Source organism: Dermacentor variabilis, chromosome 2 (assembly GCF_050947875.1).
Source record: "Dermacentor variabilis isolate Ectoservices chromosome 2, ASM5094787v1, whole genome shotgun sequence".
Taxonomy (NCBI): Eukaryota; Metazoa; Arthropoda; class Arachnida; order Ixodida; family Ixodidae; genus Dermacentor; species Dermacentor variabilis.
The window spans coordinates 213,610,283-213,632,139 of NC_134569.1; the positions used below are offsets into that span (position 1 = coordinate 213,610,283).

The window sequence follows — 21,857 nt, forward strand, 5'->3', positions numbered from 1 at the left end:
AGCACATACAATCTTCAAAATTCTTTTTCCGTGACCGACATTCGAATAGCACGAAACCAGTAAACAACGATTTTATATCCTGTGGAAGCTGCTTGTTATGAATACGGAACCTTAGGACACACGTGCTGCTAGCAGCCGTGGCAATGAGGGCAACAGTATGCCCAAAATCCCGAGGAACATATTGAAAAAAGCCTGTTGTACTAGAAATGAAATTGACAAGGGTGTCAATATGGGCTTGTTGGTCGGTCATCATGGAATGGTATCTGGGTAGTGCAGCAAAACACGCACACAATAAAAGAAAGCTAGAACTACCTGTGAGCACATATATATGCACAAGTGTATGGTTGAATAAACTCACAGGTGTTTAATTTTTTTTCTTCTGTTGCTACTTTTTCTTGCATTTTGATTGCTACATATATTGGTAATTCCCGCAAAAAGCATCAGCTGGTAGTCACCACTGTATTTTGCTATGCAATTTGTATTTTGTTATGCAATTTTAGCATCTCAGCGCGCGCCTGAAGGCGAAATTGTTGCCTAGGCAAACTATCGCCGAAGTGGAACGTTTCAGAATACGTCCCCAAGTATGTGCACGAATACTTCACTGAAAAACATTTCAGGCGTATCTTTGCTTTATTACTAAAATTTCGCAGCAACACAGCATTTCTTTACTCTAGGTTATTTAGGAATCACTAGGTGTCATTATCTACGTCGTTCATACGTACTTTAGGCAGTAAAAACGGCACACCCACCTGCGAGCTTCTCCGATACCGACGTGTCTGTTATAAGGCGATGATATATATATTATTCTGGACAAATCGGGCGAAGCCAACATGCTAAGCATATAATGTACGATGAGTACCAACTAATGGGATTTTGTTTTGAAATCGAACTAGAACTGAAGCAAATGAAAACGCAGGTTAAGATTACGGTAGATTACGGTAGAGATTACGGTTACGGTAGTACCCATGTAGTGGTTTCAATACCACTTTTCATCAGGCCTATAAGAAAGTGGCGGTCAGATGCAGCCGTATACCGATAAAGCATGTATTAAATTACAAATATTGCCCTTGCAACGAAGGTCTGCGCAAGCTGGCTGAGAGGGTTTGCTTACCTCCAGAGATGGCGCGTATACAAAGACACACACGTATCGATGCAGGACTTTCTAGAGGCTCCACAAATACTCACAGCATCTATTCAATGAGATTGCGTTATGCATAACGGCACACGAAAGCTTCGAGACTCAGCCACACTCAGCTGCGTTAGTTACGCCAACTTCGAAAAGTAAACAGGAAGCTGCCATGGCACTTTTTTCAGGAAGCAGGTGGCGCTTCATGCATCAGAAACCGAAACAGAAACTAGCAAAGCCAATCTTTCTTTTTTTTTTTGTAAGCGTTAATCTTGTTCTCAGTGCTCGGAAGTTATAAGTTATTCTATTGGTTTGTTGCAGGACGTCCGTGTCATTGAAGGATTCAGTCCCAGTTTAAATGGTTTAAATTCTTCAAACAGCTAGTATTTCTTGCACCGCCAGTACACAGAATCGTTTTATAACGATCTTTATTGATAAATCGATGTGTGGCCGTTGTTTATTGCGTTTTGAAGAGCACTCGCTTCGTCTTTCCAACAGGACGCGTAGGTTCGGCGCTCCGATTTGCATTTAAGGCGAGCTTTTGATAGCCTTACTTTATCCATTTACGCGCTGTAGATGCGTTGTGACGCCTTTCAGTAGTTTGCGACGACGCAGAGTATAACAGCGGAGTCCCGCTGTTTACCTTTAACATGTTAAACGAAGCAAAACCTCGGTAGTGCATCGTAAATTTTTTCTAAACATAATGCAGGCACCACTCGCACCGTTAAAGCATGACTGTTAAGAAGCATTTGCAGCAGCTCATTTGTCACTACGTTGGTGTGAGAATATTGCTCATCTGCCGCTTTACCTTTACTGCTCCGTATTTTTGTGTATCCGGATATTTTAATTTTATGCAAACCACCCCTTCCGTGTGAAAAAGAAAAGAATTTAAGGAAAGGAAGATGCAACAGTTGCAAGGAAGGTGCAACAGTTGTGTGAAATAAATAGTGCTTTACCAACATCTGTAGTGACCTGGTGATCGTGCGCCTTGAGCGAATTCATCTTGTGTAAAAATGTGTTCCGGCTACTTAAAAAGTAAGCGTGACGTTATGGCATCAACTGCTATCTCTCATGTTGAATGAATTTTTGACAATACGTCATGGTCATGGTGCCGAGGCAAAACACAACTGAAAGTCACCTTGCAACCAAAACGCTGCCTTTCAACATACGACAGGAACACGTAAACAAAACATTACGCTTCAGTATACCTTATTTTTAAAGCTATTCTGAGCTATAAAGCTTAGGTAGTTGTGAAAATGAGAGGCAGCTGTGATGGATATAGAAGAGCATAGTATGCTTGCAATACCTAGAAATATTTTAAGGATGAAATTTCAGTACTTGAAAACAGTGCATAAAAGTAGAGCACTGCATGGACACTTTTCCCTGGCCTGACCTGAGCCAGTGCCATGCACTGGTCCACCCTTGTCTAGCTCAGCTAGGTTTGTCCTGTTAGCCCTTCAGCCTCAGTGTAGCATGATCCACCTCTCTGTTGTTATGAAGATGCCAACTGCATACGTATTTGCTAGATACAAATCTTGCTAAGCAGTTTTCCACTTGCATTGCTGCCGACAAGTGGCAAAAAAAAAAAAAATTTTTTTTAATTTTTGGCAGCAGTGAATAATTTGCCACCTTGCATTACTTTAGCTGTGGTCATAGTAATGCAAGCACAAAAAAAATTAGAAAATTTCTCAGAGCAATGAATTGACATGGAAGGAAATAAATTATGGATATGCATTCACCAATTATGTTGCACGTTAAGGTGTAGTCCAACCGACTAATGATTTCCATTTAATTTCTTTATTCATTGTTCAAGCAAGTTGAATGAAGTTGTGTAATTCATTGCATAATTACATCAGCATGAATGAATTCTTGATTGAAAGTTTTCTTCAATAAATACTTGAAGGGGGGATGCTGCGAAATTTCTCATTGGTGAAGGGGATTTGAAAAACAGAAAAGAATGTAATGTCTCACCACAATGTCGATGGGATTGGTGGATGAACAGGCGACCAGAGTGTGGTGGCTCCGGTTTGAAGAGGGAAGGCAGGCGGCGGCAGATGGTGATGGCGTTCTGGCCAGGCAGCTGGGCGTAGAACTCGGGCCCATAGCCCGACTGCTCTCGTTCTGCTCATGGGCGCAGAAACTCGCCGGTTTCGAGCAGCCGTTCACGATCGGGTAGAGTGGTGAAGCCCAGGAACGGGTTGGCAGGAGGTCCCAGTTGGGTGAAGTCCTGGTGGCTCGGGTCCGCAACCTGCCGGTCGGTCTTGAACTCCCAGTCCGGTAACCGACCTTCTCTTGGCGTCGCTTCCTAGAACTCTCCCTTCTGCCAGCGCACCTCGCTTTTCTGCTGCTCTCGTCGATTTTTCGTTTCCTGATTGGCCCCTGGAAGCTCTGTGTTTTCTTCTGATTGGATGCATTTTCATTTTTTTTTCTTGTGCTGCGTGCTCACGTGCCGGACGCTCTTCAACGTTGTCTTCCATCCAGTACGGAATTCGCCTCTGCGCGCACATTCTTTCTCGTCTGCTTATTGTCTCTCTCCATCTGCTGCACAGTGTCACACACTACACACCACACTATGTAGTACAGACATTCATATTATTACGATCTCATCGAGAGATGCTCAAGAGATGAGCCGCCGCGAGGAAGAGATGAAGTGTGTCTGGGCTCATGGCGTGAGCGAGTGTCGGCCTGGCTGTCTGGCTCCAGTGTAAATAGCATGTAAATAGCCTCTTTCATCTGTGTATTTCGTCTGTGTCTGTGCAACATTCTGGTGGAGGTTAGCGATCCCCGTCCTCGTCACGGCACTCCAAAGTGGTCGGTACATCGAGCTTGTCACCGTACCTCCCATTGACGAGACCGCATCTGCAATGGCTTCAGCTTGTCCGACTGCTCTTATCGTCATGGTTGCCCAACATCGTGACCCTGGTCTCTTCTGTGGCCTGGAGGGACAGGACGTTGATGATTGGCTCAAGCTCTATGAATGCGCCAGTGCTAATAACAGGTGAAATCCAACAATTATGCTTGCTAATGTAATCTTTTATCTCGGTGGCACCCCACGCATGCGACTCTGAACGCATGACGAGATAATAAGCTGGGACAGTTTCAAAGTAAAGCTACGAGAACTGTTTAGCGACTGGGTGCAAGGTTGCCGCGAGAAAGGCTCTTGCGCCTCGTGACCAGACATCTACAGAGCCATACGTTTGATACATCCTAGACGTCTTGGCTCTTTGCCACAAAGCCCACCATACTATGTCTGAAGCAGATAAGGTGGCTAAAAGGCATCGCCTACGACGCTTTCAATTTTCTTGTTTTCGGCAACGTCTTTCCTATCGGCGCCATGACAAATTAATACCGTCGCCTTGAACAAGCTAAAAGCCGCCGTATCACACACCACATCACGCAGCTACCCAACACTGCTGCTACGTCGACATGTGAGGGTCGACCACATCAGGCGACCACCTGTGATGACCGAACCCGTATTGTTCGCCGCCAGCTCGAGGCCACCTGTTGGCCAGCCTTCTCTGCAACACCTCCCGACCCGCCAGCAACCACAATTGCCAGGATTCAGGCCGTCGTCAGACAGGAATTTGAGAACATGGGTCTGAACTCCGTGTGTTGCACGTCTCAACCCAGCGTTCCCTCGTTCTCCAGCGGCCCTCCTCATCCCCGGCACTCTTTTTCTGCCACATATCGCAACCCGTCCAAATGGCGTACCCCTGATGACAAGCCGATCTGCTTCCACTGCTGTCGCATCGACCACGTCGCTTGTCACTGCCGCAACCAATGGCCACCACCTCCTCGGACATACGCCTGCGCTTATTCCTGCACCTTTGGACCTACTGTTCCCTATGCCACCCGCCTAGAACCCACTGCCGCTGATGCCCCACCTCCGAACCTTCGCTACAGCCACTCGCCCTCATCTCAATGCCATTAGTCTCGTACACCCAAGGCCTGTCGCTTCTCCTCGCCGCCTATTGCCTCCTGGATGCAGCCAAAAAACTAGGCACCACAGCTTCTGGAGGTGAAGCTGTGTTGTCGACCCTGCCCTCAAATTCTCTGCTCATGTTACCTACGAACCAAAACTTTCTTGACGTTGACGGGTATCCTGTGTTACTACGTTCGACCAGCAGGTGCTGGCGATCTTCGAGGAAGGGACCGACGGAAAGGCGCCACCAGGTCTGCTGTGACGACTCGCTTTGAAAGGACGACCAGACATCAGTCCCCAGCCCATCGGCGCTACCATGGCTGTGGCGGCGACTGGTTTTGTAAGGAGGACAATGCGCCTCGTTTCCAACGGAAGGGTGCCGAGATGGCTAGACACAGTGGACGGAGCAAGTATTGTTAGTGTGTTCACCGTCAAGGTCTGCTTGGAGCAGGGGAGCTCCTGGAAGATATTTTGCGGTGCCGTCTCAGGCAGCTTAGAACCCGTCTCACGCATCAATCAATGGACAGATGCGGCGGCCACTGACTGCAGGGTCAACTCTGGAATAAAGAGGCGCCTGCTCGGGTCAAGCACAGTGTCTGCGAAAACCCTCTCACCTTGGTGTGGTCAGTGCAACCTGTGCAGAAGTGAGTGCATAAACCCTCCCCCTCAAAGGCGGGTTGGTTACGATGACTTTGGACGCTCCGAATTAGTCGGCGGTGAACTGCCGTTTTCCCTCACCTAGGGATTTCGGGAGGACAGTGTATTTAAGGAGCCGTTGGCGGCTCCTCAGGGTGCATTCCTTTTTCAGTCATGTTAGACTGATGAACTGTCACATTCTCATGCAGATACTGTAAATAAATCCCAGATTCCTCATTCTTGATGAGAACAAGTCTCTCCCTTCAACAACGTCCTCAGCGTGGATAAGTTCGATGACTGCATGGGCCAGCTACCATCTATTTCATGCCCGACTCCAACCATTACACCTGTCACTGCACTCATCGATGCAGGAGCACATCTTTCTATTATGAGTGCTGCCTTCCGACGACGACTGAAAAAGCACTTCACCCCAGTGTCTGCACACGTTGGTTGCGTTGCGGATGGCGGTACTCTGCCTATCATCAGCATATGTACGGCATGTGTGAGCATCGCCGGCCGCCACACTCCTGCCCTCTTCACCGTGATTGCTCATTGCCCCATGGCCTAATTCTCGGACTCTATTTTCTCTCTGCGCATTCTGCTCTTATTGACTGCTCTGCCAGTACCCTTTGCCTTGAGTTGCCGATTCTCGTAGAACCTTCTAACGCACCCCAGTGTCGCTTACGCCTCACCTGCTTTATTCGCCTGCCACCGAAGTCAATAGCCTATATTAAACTGTTGTGTTGCCCACCTGTTCTTGATGGCGAGTACCTCGTCACTCCTCTGCCCAACATTCCACCACAGTATGACATCACCGTGCCTCACAGCATTCTGACTGTTACTGCTAACCATACTCGCATGCCTATCTTTAACTTTTGATTGGGAAAGCAAATCCTACTGCAAGGTATTTGCCTTGTCAACGTTGATTGTCTCGGCGACTATCACGTAGCAGCTTTATCAACCGATGGTTCTTCTGAGCTTAGCAAGCCCGTTGCACCAGCCTCGGGCACCGATGCCAACATAAAGAAAATGGTTGCGGTGGACCTGTTCTCTGCGCAGGCTGACAACCTTTGCCACGTATTATCCTCCTACCGAGATATTTTTTACTTCAAAGGATCACCCTTTAGGCCAGACGCTCGCGGTCCAGCATCGGATTTCTACTGGCGATGCTACGCCTACTCACCGATGACCATATCAAATTTCTGCATCGGAACGCCGAGTAATTCTAAGTGAAGTGAACAAAATGCTAGATAAAAACATCGTTAAGCTTTCTTCAAGTCCCTGGGCGTCACCTGTGGTTTTGGTTAAGAAGGACGCCACGTGGCGCTTCTGTGTAGACTACCGTCATCTGAACAAAATTACTAAGAAGGAAGTCTACCTGCTCCCAAATATAGACGATGTCCTTCACTGCCTCCATGGTTCCAGCTATTTCTCTTCTATTGATCTTCGTTCTGGATATTGGCAGATTTCTGTTGGTGATATGGACAGAAAAAATACGCTCAATCAGCTTGGTAAGTTTAAAAAAGTAGGGTACGCTGTTCACTCCATAGAGAAATGTTTTGCATTCCTGGTTCATTGGCCTTGAAACGAAATTGCCCTCGCTGTGCAGCACTATAACATGGTTAAACTTCAAAAGTTCCTCTCATAAGAATGCAAAGAAGCTCCCCAGAAGGACGGGTGCAGTTGTCTAATGTGGCTATCACTAATATTACCCACAGTCAAGATTCTATGGCACATATGTTTCTTTGATTAACAAGGCCAACGTAAAAGCAAGATGTGTGTTTTTACACCATAGATCAGCAGCACATAACCTCCACCTTAAATGTGATTGTTCACCTAAATCTGCCTGCATTTGGAAAGTTAGTGCAAACATTAAAATTAAATTAAATTGTGGGGTTTTACGTGCCAAAACCACTTTCTGATTATGAGGCATGCCGTAGTGGAGGACTTTGGAAATTTCGACCACCTGGGGTTCTTTAACGTGCACCTAAATCTAAGTACACGGGTGTTTTCGCATTTCGCCCCCATCGAAATGCGGCCGCCGTGGCCGGGATTCGATCCCGCTACCTCGTGCTCAGCAGCTTAACACCATAGCCACTGAGCAACCACGGCGGGTAGTGCAACCTTCTGTGCTGTTGGCACCCAATTTCAAAGTGTTTGCCCAGCCCTGTGCACTGTAACTTGATGGTTCCAAATTGCTGGTTTTTAGGCCCTTGCCCAACTGGTTTGTTGAAATAGATGTTAAAACGAATGACAGCTACAATTTCCTGGACACTTATCAATGAGATTCCGCTGTAATTTCAGCGGTGCTCACAGCAACAACAGATTTGGTGAAGTAAGGGACAGGCAGAGTGTTAAAGAGAACTGTGAAATCCATCAAACGGATATGTTGAGCTAACAATGTGGACTGATTGTATAAAGCGAGCAAGCTGCCGAGAATTGCTAAGCTTGATGTGCAGACCTCATTTCTTAGGCAAATAAACTGTGCAATGTCTTGTTTTATTATTGATGACTGCTCTGCCAGTCTGCCTGAGTTGTCATTTTTTTGTATCTATCATAAAGCAGGCACTTTCATGTTTTTGTAATTGTGTGACACAGAGTCATTTGTTTCTTACAGCTGTCATCTTCTCAGAAGCAGGTACTCATGCTTGGAGACCTGGAGAGCACAAGCTGCAGCATGTATGCCGAAATAAACAGCCTATTTCAAATAGAACCAATGTAAGGCAAAGCCCCTTTTTTGCTGTACTGTGCTTGCAAATTGCAAAGCAATGATAAGACACAATGTAGAAAGAAACATTTTCTTTTATTTGGCGGACATTAGAGTGGCATCAAAAAAAAAAAAAAAATATTGAGCAGCCCCAAATCAGTCACTACACTAAGCAGCTCCACTACAATTCACATGACCTAGGAATCCCAGCCATAAAACCGAATGATTATTCGTATAAGTGACGATCAAGATCATTCTTCACTTGAATGCCACGGAGCGCTGTTCAGTAACAGCAGTCAGTTTGTGTCCCTGCAAGCAGGAATATTAATTCGTGTTTTGGTTAATGGTGACATAACGAAATTTATAGTTTTCTGGCCCATCAGATGTTTGAATCGGAAATAACTTCGCCAAAGATGTACACCTCGTCAGCGGTACATGCAGGATGATTTGCGTTGGCCAGAGACTTTTGAGTGGGACTTCGGTATCAATGGAGGTATAATGTGTGTGTGCATGCTTCAGTACAAGGGAGATTGGAGGCAGCATCAAGGCAACCTATAGGCACTGCGTGAAAAATCTTGAAAGCTATGCTATTTGCTAATGCCCTTCTGCCCTCTGCACTTGATAGAATACTTTCCAGGTTTAATTTCAATCAGAAAAGAAATTTAGTATTTTCTGATGCTACCTTGACATGCAAACAAGTTTTTGTCATGTAGGAGGAGGGGTTAGGTTAAACTACAACACAATTTATCTAAAAGTTTTTCAGCGTCCTATTTCATGTGTGGTACACTTTCTTTAATTTGGCTTGCTGACCTGGCAGTCGCTTAGTCTTGGGCCAGGGATGACTGGATGGGAGAAGACAATGAGGTGTACTGTTCATTGTTTAATAGGCGCTTGTGTACTATAACATGTAAAAATAAAAAAAACGAGTGATATTTTGCAGAGTGAAGTAAAGTTATAACGATTTTTTTTTTTTCTCTAAGAGATGAGAGAAGATGGTGTTGCTTGCTCATGATGTTGCTGGGATACCCTAGTACCTAGCTCATAACTCTTTAGTGAAGATCACCAGGTAGAAACCACATCAATTTGTAAGAGTTATGAATCTTCAGCATGAAAGTAAAATAGTGCTTTATTTTATTGGATACGTTCCCCTTTTGGAAAGTTCCTTGAACAAAATGAAAATTTGCAAAAGGAACAAATAAGAATTTGGAACAAGCATGCTATCAACACAACTAATGCAAAAGCAGAATTTAGTCACACTACATACCAATAAGGACAGTGTAGGTGTGAGAACGTTGCTGATACTTTACTTTTCCACCTATGACAAAGGAAAAAGTATACTCCAGTAATTCAAATGAGAACACAATTCTTGTTACACCAGGTGTGGCAAGCCCGGGAGACAGCAAGAGCCGCAGGAGTCCTGGACTAAGGGCGCCTCCCACACAAGCAGAAAGACACCTGCTTTTCCTTTCTTTCTTTTAATAAATGTTTTTCCTTCTCCTCCTCTTCCTTATAATATTCTTTAATACAATGGTTTACCTGACTTGGAGGCAGTTTTATCTTGGGAGCTCCTATCTGAATACATGGGAACAGAGAAATAGTTTTTCTCTGAAGCCAGCAGCAGAATTCGATGAGGTTGGTTACATGTAAAAAAAAAAAAAGCTGAAATGTAGAGACTGTTTTAGGGGGCAATTTTCTGTGGCAGGAAATTTTGAAAATTGTGAAATTAAAAAGACTTCCGTATGAAGTTTACAACTTGATACAAAAGCTATGAAATTGTAAACTTTGTGCTTATATTTGTAAGCTTACTGACTCTCAGCAATTTTTCCTAAATATTCAAGGTCCTAAATCAAAATTATGCAGCCTAGAATGACTAAAATTTAACTTTTTCTCTCAAATGCAACAAATTTCATTGAAATTATTCCAGTAGTCTCAAAAGCATTTCTGCATTTTACATGTATTTGAATGAAGAGATTAGAGTTGGCACTGAACTAGAGCATCCTCCTCAAGGTAAGCACATCATTTCTGGCCGTAAGGCCAGTTATCAGTCGACACTCTACACTATAAAAGAGAATTGCCTTTTTTTACACTTTTCCAGCAATTCCAACTTAGTAGCATGCTTAACTGAATGCAGCTAGGAAGAAGGAAATTTGACAATTTTTAGTTTATGTGCAGAATTAATGCATTTGTATGTCACTGAATTTTGGCCTTCATGAGCATTCATATCCTTGAATTTTCTTTCAATGTTGAATCGAACATTTTGTACAATACCTGAAGCAGCCATCAGGCCACCAAGCAACGTAAGGGCAAATAAGAGCTTCATGTGGAAGCACTTAAAAGGTCTGCTCAATTCACCTGCACAACTGTGAACCAGTTAACGGAGGTTCACGAGAAGTTCAGAAATTGTGCAGCTTGTTTCTGCGGTGCAGGCACAGCGCAACACTCGAAACAAATGCCAAGGTGCAGATGCGGTGCAGGTGTTATGTTATGCCCGATTAATGTGCACAGAGTGCGTACATTTGAAAGATTGTGAACTACAAGAATTATCAGCTTGTGGGCCTAACTACAAACCACACTTGTAGACACATCAGACGTGTGTAAGCGGGCTTTTAATGGTGCTTGCACCCATGTGCTGGATTGTCTGCTGCACTGCTGCGTCGCACCTGTACGCCTGCACCAAGTCGGCACCGACAGCGGAGTAGGTGCAGCAAAATCATGAACCAGCCCTGCACCTTTTGAAACGAACGGAGTGGTTCAGCGGGTGCCATTGCTGCACCACTGGAACGAATGGCAGGGTGCAACACCTTGTGAACTGGTTCAGGCGGTGCAGGCGAATTGAACGCACCTAAAGTAAAGCACATTCAGGGGTGCTATAACATAAAATGATTTCAAACTGTTTTGATTCCAATCTCCTGACATCAAATTTATGTAACCACCGGCGCAAGCATCGGGCAGTGACTTGCAGCGTTGTCTGAGCAACCCAACCAAACACTCTCCTCGTTTATAGGAGGTCACCTTTGTTCACTTCCAAAACCAATAACATTGCCTACACTCAGCGGTTTTTCTTATCTAATTAGCTGACAAGAGGCGAGGTGTACGGTCTAGTGGAGAGGGTTTCGATGGGGCCGAGCCAGCACAGTGAAAATAGATAACCGCATGAAGAGGGTGGTGCTGGCTTCTCCGAATGGTCCGCTTCACCTTATTTAGCTTGCGGTGGCTGGTCGAAAATCGCGGCGGCTTGCAACAGAAGGATAAGAATGCCGCTAAAACAAATCCTCAGCAAGGAAGAGTTGGCAGAGCGATGCTGTATACATGCCGCAAGGGCTCGATAACGTTTTACTGCCGTGCAAAAAGGTTTATAATGTGCAAATACATGCTGACCGGCAGGTGTGAGTAGCGAGGGCCTGAGCAATCGGCGGGCAGCCATCTTCTATTCCTTTCAGAACGGGGCAGTCTCTGGCTATTCAGAAAAATTTTCAGTTTTGTTCAGCATATTAATGCATTTTTTTTCCACGTACACGTCACTTTGATGCAGTCAGTTTTTGTGGTTTTGTGAGGTCGCGTGACAGACAGGCGAGGTGGGTGTTACCCAAAAACATTGAACCAATAGCAGAGGGCCAATGGTGAAAAGGCGTTGAATCAGGAATAATTATTTTTCTTTTGTGCAGTTTAATCATTCATACTCAGTGTGTACATGTATAGCAGATGGAGAGCCATCACGGTTTTCGTGACAGACGGGTGAAGTTTGGAGTGGCCTGAAAAAGTTTTGACCAATCGTGGTGGGCTGATTGCAGAATTGGAATAGAAAAGTTTGGAATCATTTTATGTTATAGCATCCCAGGATTCTACAGGGGGCCATAGAATGTAGGCTTCCATGCAAAGATGGCCAACCTCACAAGGTTCACACGGCTGACGTAATGAAGTCAACCTAAGCTGATCTCAACCTCCCTAAGTGATGCGACATTGGTTGGCTGTTAAAATTTTTTAGCTATGGCAGTGGCAACCTCATGGACAAATTTGAGGTTGACTGAGGTCGAATGCTCGGTGAGGTTATATTTCACAGCAGCTGATGTGCACATTTCCACCTCATGAATAAATATGTGGAAAGTTTTATGATTTTACTGATATGAAGGGGTAAATATTTATGATAATAATACAATAGCCCCAGGCAGGAATCTGGAAGTGGGCCTCACCCCAAGTCACCTGAGGCTTTGTTTTCAATTTGTATAGACAGCTCTCGTCACATATGAACCATAGGTGTACATTTCTTTTGCTTTACTTCAGATGTGTGACACCACCGCAGTTGGATATCTTACATCGGCCTGTATCCTCTGACCTTACTTTTTAAAGACAGTGAGTCACATGCCAAACTTCTTCCTCGTCTGCTCTGAACTAACAAATGACAGTTGTTGCCTCTCATTCAGTGTTGGCCAAAGACACCTAGCCAGAAACTTGGTACTGAATAATGAAACTACGCAAGACAAACATTCTTTTTTCTGGTATGTTGCCTGTAGGCAACAATTGTCAATAAGGGTTAATGAGAAATAAATTAAAAACTGAAATACAGTAGAACCTCATTGATACGATCTTCACAGGAACTGGAAAATAAAGTGTACCATAGGAAAATCATATCATCCAACATATTCAACCAAATCGGATTTTCAAGAAAAAAAAAAAACAACATTTCGAAAAACGTATTAAGCAGAATCGTATCGAGGTTCCACTGTATAAAAAAACGACACTGAAATTGGCTGTAGAAAAGTCAGTACTACTAATTACTAACTGCGCTCTGAAGCTTGTCACAATTTTTTCTAGAGTTTAGAAGTCTAGGACCTTGATTTAACGCAAGAAATGAATAGTCAAAAATATCATGTAAGTACCCCTTTAAAGTTCAACATCTTGAGACGTATTTCTGCACATTGAGATGTAATATTTACCAAAGCCACAAGACTCTTAACAAAGCATGTTTCACAGTCTCGCAGGCAAACCGAACATTTACAGTGGTGCACCTTCAAATGGTGCAGTCAATTCTATGGACCTAATGCTTGCATCTTGCACACCTGCTCAAGCCAGAGGCAGGAAATTAGGAAAACCTCCAAAACACTTCAATTATCTTTCTGAAAGAGAGAAGTATGTTTTATCCAGCAATTCTTGACATGGCCAGACTAGTCAAAAGGTAAATTGACAACTATGTTCCTCACAAAGGCCTGATTCACACAGGTGTTATCGGCCCCATCACGGTACATGCGTCTGTCAGGACAGAGCATTTCCTTGCCGATTTCTCTGCAGAAACAAGACGCTATCGACATTTGCTGATGCTATAAACATCATCAGTATCCTGTGTTAGAGGAGAAAATGGTGTGAAAACCCTCTATTTTCACAGATACAGGTTCCGTAACATTTGGTGCCGAGACATGACAGGATGGGTCAAATGTGTGAACCAGAATTAACTTACAATGGCACTTGAACATAAGATAAGTTAGAGAAACATTGCTGTAAACAGATGGCAACACAGGTGAAAAGTTTTAGATAATGATGCCAAAGGACAGACACCATTGCTTGTAATGCTTCAATAGAAGCACAAGGTGAGATTTTCAAGATCATAAGCTGGAATCTAAACCATGCAAGGCAAGCAAAGCCCACCTGCCAACTGTGTTCACAGCAGCCTACACATATTGTCAACCCACGTGACGTTTCTGTGGCCAACATACCATGGCGGTTGTGCCAGGATGACTGTGGATGCAGATGGCAACGTGGCCAAAGCATTCTCGCCTTGAGCTAGCATTGCAGATGCAGCCAAGGAGCACCTGCTGCATAAATCAGTCTTGCGTCTGGAAGCGTCCGCAACCTCCATGAAAGTGTTACAGAGGAAAAGAGATGCACCAAATATATTTACTGAATATTTACAAAAACTGTAGCAGCTGACAAGATAGTAGTTAGCACGCAAAATCCAAAAGTGTTCCCCTTTTCATCAGCCTTTTAAAATATGCTCTCTAGATCAGTAGACTTTATCTAAAGCAGGAACAATAGATCGATCCTCTTCAAAAAAAGACAATACAGCACTGACATGGGTACTCGCATGAACGAGCCCACTTCATGTGTCGACCACTCGAATCTGTTTTAAACACAGGCCTATTTCCAAAGCTCCAACTGCAGTGCACTTGCTTTTATGAGATATGTAAATTAATTTGGGCTAGTTGATGGGTCTTAAACGAATGCACAAATATAGATGGAAGTGACAATGTGGACAGAACCGTCTTCCAACTGTTTCTATTAGAGCATAACCTCCCTATAGCAAAGCAACATATAGGGAACTGACAGTTACAGTGAAAAAGTGCCAGTCCTGATTACACTCCGTTAGGCATTCACATATTTTTCAATGATATCCCATTCATACACTGCGTGCACAAGAGACTATTTAAATATGACAAGCCTTTGGTGTAACTTAGAATGATCAGGGGTTCCCTGCAGTGCGATTAGGTGACAAGTTTGGTTCAGTACATATTGATTGGTTTCATTGCATGGTATTTATATAATTGTTACTTTTACAAAATATTTCGCCTACTGCCTAATGCGAAATTTGAGTGCAGCTCTATACAGGTTTCCATTTCGCAATATATTGGCTAGCATGGACAATCTATCTCGTGTGGCACTTCGCAAACAAAGCAAGGTGTGGTGCAACTGCGTTGCTAATTGGAAGACCACGAGAGCAGCACATGGGTGATGCGTGGGCGCAATTCACAGCAGCTGCCGCAGACAGACCTCTGCTCATGCAGTGCTTTGTTTCCTTACAGATGATGCGCACTAGTGTGGTATAATGGCTTCCAAGATTTTCCTTCCTAGGAAACATCTAATGAAGCAATAGCTCCTAAGAAGGCCACTATCCAAGATAATCAAGAAAGGAATAGAGAAAAATGTCACAGAAAATCACATCAAACTAGGTCAGAGCATCAAAAATTGACTAAAATTCTAGGCCTTGCCCTTGGAAAAAGTCTTGCAGCAAGGTTAATTGAGCACAAATTATATGCAGGTATTCTATGGAGTGATGTCAAAGCTCAAACACTGAGCTCTGCTCTTCTGCAGAGCTTGGTGATGCACATTTTAAATACCATTCTTCTGGCTACTATGGTTTCCAGGAAAATTGGTCATCCTTAAGAGGACAGGACACCACCATAGTACATTTTCAGGCATATTACTTGCGCTAGCAGGCAACACAATTAAGGTATACTGACAATGAACATTTGCAGCAGGACGCAATAGCAATGACAGTATTTGGCAGGATGTTTAGACAACAGACTAAAAAGAGTGGACTGGAGGTGAAAGCAGTTCTTTTGGTGAAGTATTTAGCTCGGCTTTAAACAGTGCATTGCTTGCATATAGGGTAACATACTTGTCATGTGCAAGTTTGTAACGGTGTACTTATGATGGAAAATTCTGATCAAAACCACACAGTGGCATGGTGAGGCCAGTGGACAACACAGTGGTTTTAAAGCATTGTTTCATGCTGAGTACTAAGTAGCAAGTTCAGTATTCCCACACAGCAGCCAGGTTAATGAGATCAAAAATGAGAATAAAATGTCAAACCAAGTGACAAAGCATGAAGCAAGACCTATAAAGTTTCAAAGTTCTTTGACTCGTGTGTGCACCTTGTTGGCAAATGTGTGAACTTTCGACGCAGAAAAAATGTTGTCATAGGAAACAACTTGTCAAAGATAATCACTTGTTTATCAACAAAGCGAGATTTTATCACACAAGAGTTCAAAAATCGCTGCTTAAAAAATTAGAAACACCAGTAATTTTGACCTTCTCTTACATTGAACACCCTGTGATTAAACTGTCTATGGCATCTCTAGCATGTTGTGCGGACCAACACCTAGGCAAGAGACAATGCCAGCAACTGCTGCAGAATAGGCAAAAGCAGAGAAAACAGTAGGCACGAAACAGGCTGTAGCATTACAAAAAGAAAATGCACAAGTTTGATGACAAATGATAAAAAAAAATACAATTCAGAGCCCTTCCACTATGTGAAGATGGAAGACCAGCTGAAGCTGTACTTGTTGACAAGTATATTGAGTTATATATGGTTAATTGCTATATTGATTAAATAAAGAAACATACACACAACTTCGTTATCTTTGATCTTCTATTTACTTTGTCACCATGGTAACCATTGCTTTGTGGTCACTGTGATATACTGCAATTGGTCGCCGATGCTTTCGTGCCCACTCCCGCTTCTGTTTGCAAAGGTGATCCTCACGGGCACGCTGTTCTTCATCGGTCACAGAGCAGCTAGCCGACATTACGGATCTGCAGACAAGGCGGGTCTGGCTATAGCAACTGCCCGTTGCCTTCACGCTGTTGCTCACACCGGTGCTCTTAACATGCACATTGTTGTTCTTCAGTACGAACTAGACGCGTCCTGGCCATAGCAGGACCAAAGTAAAACTGCTGATAACGTCGCTAGAGCGATGTCGACTTCACAAGAAAACGAGGCACAGACATTGGTGGGTACACAATGACGTTTTATTATTCTGCCATGCACTCCGGAGCCACTGAGCACTGCTGGCGCACAGCAGGCTACTGTGGATTCAATTTTGTCGACGCAACTTTTTTCTACACACCCTGTCGATGTATGCACTATTGGTCATGGTCAGAACCTAGCCATATACAGCTTCTCTGTAAAAATAGCAGGGGAAACAGAAGCAGACACATTCAATGCATCACAAAGGAATGCAGCAGGCAAAAAGATGCGGTTTCTGCAGCACAAGCCATGACCTTGTACAGCTTGTGGCAAAAAAATGCAGCACAAGCAGATAGCTCAATCACTTCGCAGTTGTTCTAGCCTTGTGAACTGGAGCAACTGGCTTTCCTGTCCAGGAAGCATGGGCAACGACACTGCACACATGTTGGTAATATCAAGCTTTGATGCAGACATAGTAACGTGTGGTGAGGAATTAAGTAATCTTTGTTTCCACTTCTGCATGAATTTTGTGGAAGTGCTGGAGGGTCAAGGTTTTATACAGCTATTAATTTATGTATGTGGTCTAATAAACCATTGCAAAGTGAATGTGTGGCATCAGCAACAGATAGCCAGGCACTATCACAAAAAGAAGCAAAATAATGCCAGGTTGTTGAAAGTTGCAGGTTCTGGAGGAGAGATAGAAAAGGACAAGACTGAAGGCATGCACGGTATGTTGAGCAAGAAGCGGACAGAAAGAGTACAAGGAAACGCATGAAGGAGAACAGTCTGACAGTGTGTGAAGGCAGGAGCATCACATTAAAAAAAATTGGAAGAAAGTAGCAAATGAACGGGGGATCAGATGCCAAGGAGCAAGCATTTTCTGCTAGAAATGTTATTGCTGTTGTGCCTTAGCCCTGGTGCTGCAAATGGAAGGTGGAAGAAACAAGTACAGTACAAGTTGAGAAAGCGTTGTGGCAAGAGTGAGTGGCATTAGATCGGTGCCTCATCAAAATGATAGAATTTGCAGTGCTCATCTGCACTCAACAAAGTGTGGTAACCTGTGTTGCTGGAAGTGTGTAAACTATCTCGAGATGAAATGTACAATCAGCCAGCTCTTCCAGATTCAGAAAAGACTTAAGACCAGAGGAAAATTTCAAAAATTACAAGACGGCAACCTGATTTGATAAATCATATTTTGGATGTTTCCAGTAGAAGCACTTGCACCAACGGAAACTAAGCTGCATTAAAGGTTGGACTTCAGAAAGTGCATCAACACTACACCAACGATAAATGCAATTCCACTACATGGATGACTTGCCTTGTATGAAAACATTGTTTTCACCTTTTGCTCTCCTGTTCGCCACGTAAGCATTGCGGATTAAGACGAAGTCTCACTGTTTGGTGCAATGCATTTGTCACTGCCGACCACAAATAATCGCTGTCAATGTAGTCTAATGAGCATTAAAAAGTTCTCTTCAGCTCCTACTTTGTGACTAATGAGCCGGCTGGGCTTAGATAGGTACGGATCCACCTCCAGAGGGTCACCACTGAATTGCATCTTTTTTTTTCTTTACAGGAGCGTGGAGACCTGCATTAATAGTGTTTTTTCACTGACAGCACATATGTTACCGGGCTTTTTATTAATCTTTTAAATCACCCACACTGGCGTACGTTATCCTCTTCATTTAGTATAGAGGGGTAAACATCGACAAAATGATGCAGCTCAAATAGGTTGAACGTGTATGCGTTTTCTATCCGCAGTGACGGACAAGATGGCTCGAGCGTTGCATAATGCCGTTTGCCTAAAGCCAGCTTCGCTGCAGGGCACCAGTGTCGCGCAATGAAGCATGCGCATTGTATTGCGGCAAAGTATACCAAGAGTGGAAAGCGGCCACTGTGATATACGCGCCCACTTGCCGTCACGTCTCCTGCCGCAGTACAAGCACGGAGACGCCGAACAAGTGTACTGGCAGGCATTCAGAGTATTTCGCATGCGGTTGTAGCGATCTGAGCCCTTGTTTCGTCGACATAGAGCGCCCCTTATATGAGCTAGACATTGTAACAGCCTGGATTATGTACTAGCCAATATCAGTGTTACTGTACAGCTTTCACAAAGGTCTACTGCTATGAAGTTGCATGACGACCATTTTTCTTTAGCATACATTTCTTCCGTATTCATCCGCAGGGCGTAGTGTTTTGCCAGTGTGGCTGTACAGCTCTCACAACGATCTACGGCTCGATCGCATGGCGACGCAAGTACACACATACACATACAGAGTACAAAATTTCCATTCCCACGAATCTCCAAGTGTGTTGTATGCTCAGTTACATTAAGAACTAATGCATCGGCACGGCAGTTAATTCATAAACTGTTTCCGTTCCCGCGATTCCCCTGAAGTGCGTGGTATGCTGACCTTGATCAACGACACTAATGAACAATGCATCGGCACGACGTAATACTTTGCCACTAAAGTCATTCGAGAAGACACCTCACTTCCAAACGTATCCCCTGCGACTACAAAATTTAATATGCTGCCGTTGCAACAAAATAGCAACAAACTCACCTCGGACGCGGCTTTCTGGTCTTGCCGCCCACGCATCCTGTCGATTCTGTGCTGCAAGCTCGGCTAGGGACAAACGGAGCAAACTGTTTTCTTCCCCGTAGTACCTAGGCGAAGAGAAATTTTGAGCACCAAAAGTCCCCACATTTCTCTCTCGCAACTACTGCTCCTCGCGCGTGCGCAGAAAGAGCGGTGAAATCCAATTTCGATGTGCTCGTGCCACTTCCAACTTGCGTATCTTGAGCGCAGTCAATGGGGCTCTTGCACTGCCCAGGGGGCGTTGCGAAAAAGGTAAAGCCCCTAGAAAAAGGTGCTAAAAAGCGCCCTCTGTCCTAAAATGGGTCGTACCAAGCTCGGTCGTCTGCTTCGGAAAGCACTCTTACACTATGGACCCGCCACTTTCGGTTGTGTTGTATCACGGCCTGCAGCGAATATCGGGCGCCGAAGATTTTGTTCAGGGGTGGCACGCTGCGTGAAGGCAAGAAATTATGCAGTGCCGAATACCTGTACGCCGTTCAATAATTAAGCGGCGAAGTTTTAGCGCGGTGTCAATCGCAACTGAAGCGAGTCGCGTACGAAGTGGAACTTCAGGTAAGGTTTGCACGCTGCTAGATTAAGGCGCACAAACGCGAGGAAATGCTTGCTATAAATGAATCCACAGCAGCGATAAGCAGACATCATGTGTACGCAACTGCTCGAGCCCACGACGGTACGCGCCGCGATGTACGAACTGCTCGAGCGCACGATCGTACGCGCCGTGACGGCAGCGGTCTTTCGACATGCCGCGAAACGGCGGGCCTCCTGCAATCTTTGTTGACGGCATGCCGCTAAACATGTAGTTATGCCTGCGTTGCAGTAGCGGCCATCTGTCCCTTTTAGTAACTGGTAATAACTGATGCAATGCACATGAGCTCGCACGTACGTGCGAATCGCGCTGCAGCGCGAGTTCGTGCGCTACTCGCTTGACGTAGCTTTTAATGACAGCGCTCGACCATCGATCTGCTGTAAGCAATACTACCTTGCTGCGCTGCCTCAACATGCTGGCTTGAGGTCAAGTATGAGCACATTTAACTCTCTAACCTGTGCTGCTCGTAGTGTGGTAGTGAATTGTCACCGAATCAGCCCGGCCATTTGTGGTCATTTGCACATGTCTGGTCACTTCACCACTTCGCATCGGTCCAATTGTTAATTGTCGCTGTGGCCGGGTCTCGAATCGTGAATTACCAGCCATGCCTGCTGCTATGTCGGTTTGCTGGTGCAAAAGTCCGAAATTTAGAACGCAGATAACCAAGCAAGCTTCAAGACAGGCGAAGCAGTCAGCATGGCGCGAAGTTTCGCTTACTCAGCGCGACGAACTGCGCCCGACGCTCCACTTCGTGAGGCCTTGAAGGAAAACGGTAGAATCCGATGTTGGGATTCAGGCCTTCTTGTTCGTGGCAGCCCAAGACGCAGAAGTAATGACGGTGACGCCTTTTCGAGGTTGGGCTAGGTCTCTCCGGATCGGCGTCACCGATTCCTTCTGCTCCCAGCATTACGTCCCACGGCACACGGAGAGTCCGTTTTCGTTAAAGTATGGGCTGCGGCGAGCTCCCAGCGTGGTCGGCATGGTCTGTGAGAAGTGACGAGCCTTTTCGCACTTGCAACAGGGCAGAAAAAAATGCGAAACGACGCAAAACTCTGCCTAGAAACGTCAGAAACGGGCTTCGCCACAGCCATGGCTCAATACGACCCAAGCTGGTACGAGCCAGATGTCGTTTTCCGCGCCGCCACCAGGCGCCGCTACTATTGGCTGCGAGGAGTTACGGAGTCGCCATCTATCGGAAGCGCCTCGCTGGCGTAGTATGAGGGATCACGTGGCGCGCTCCTCATAGGTTTTCCTGTCAGCGCTCACTGAAAACACCACGCGCGAGCTCTCCCGGACATTTCTGTAAGTACTTTCGAAACGAGAGAAGTTTCTTACTGTCTAAATAATAATCTTGGGCAAACTGAAAGCACACAATCGTTTACAGACGCTATCTCTTTACCGAATACGTACAGTGAACGCCACTGCGCGCGGTCGCCGCGATGGAGTCTCCCGAACCGGCTTCTTGCGTGAAAGGTAGGTAAACGCTGAGAGCTAACTATCTGAAATATGTTCTTATAGTGTTTGTATAACTAAATGGAGCGTAATAGAATGAAGCCTCAATGAAGCGATCGCGCAGATTCGCAGCGACCGACTGCGCGTCTGCATGCTTGTCCGCGCGCGCGTTTTCGCACCGTGCCATGAGCTTTAGGCCGCAGAATATGAGCATTCGACAGTATACAAGCAACCATTGTTGCGTGGGCGCTATCAGAGCTGTTCAAAAATAATTTCAGTGTAGAGACTTCGACGCCTACGGGGACTGTGATGTGCCGTCGCGACGATTCAATCTTTTTGTTCTACTAAATTCTTTGACCTTTCAATACTA

The 21,857-nt window shown here is 45.0% G+C and overlaps 1 protein-coding gene across 17 annotated transcripts in view; it reads right to left on the bottom strand.

The window, feature by feature from the left end:
* LOC142573093 (uncharacterized) overlaps positions 1-19,510 on the bottom strand; it is a 30,588-nt gene extending 11,078 nt beyond the window's left edge. For 2 of the 17 annotated variants that reach the window (XR_012826212.1, XR_012826211.1), the window contains exons 1-3: positions 19,414-19,510; positions 14,100-14,236; positions 3,098-4,062 (exon numbers count right to left, since the gene is read on the bottom strand). Coding sequence is in view for 9 of the 17 variants with exons in the window: in XM_075682605.1 (XP_075538720.1) it covers positions 3,789-4,062; positions 14,100-14,236; positions 19,414-19,449 (447 nt within the window). In the remaining 8 variants the exon portion in view is untranslated. Of the gene's footprint in view, positions 1-2,548; positions 4,063-7,062; positions 7,154-8,468; positions 8,701-9,655; positions 9,707-9,858; positions 9,997-10,016; positions 11,167-14,099; positions 14,237-16,506; positions 16,696-19,413 lie in introns of those variants that run through there. The other 15 variants (XR_012826218.1, XR_012826216.1, XM_075682609.1 and 12 more) reach the window with 15 other exon arrangements.
* Between the last annotated feature and the right edge of the window lie 2,347 nt (positions 19,511-21,857).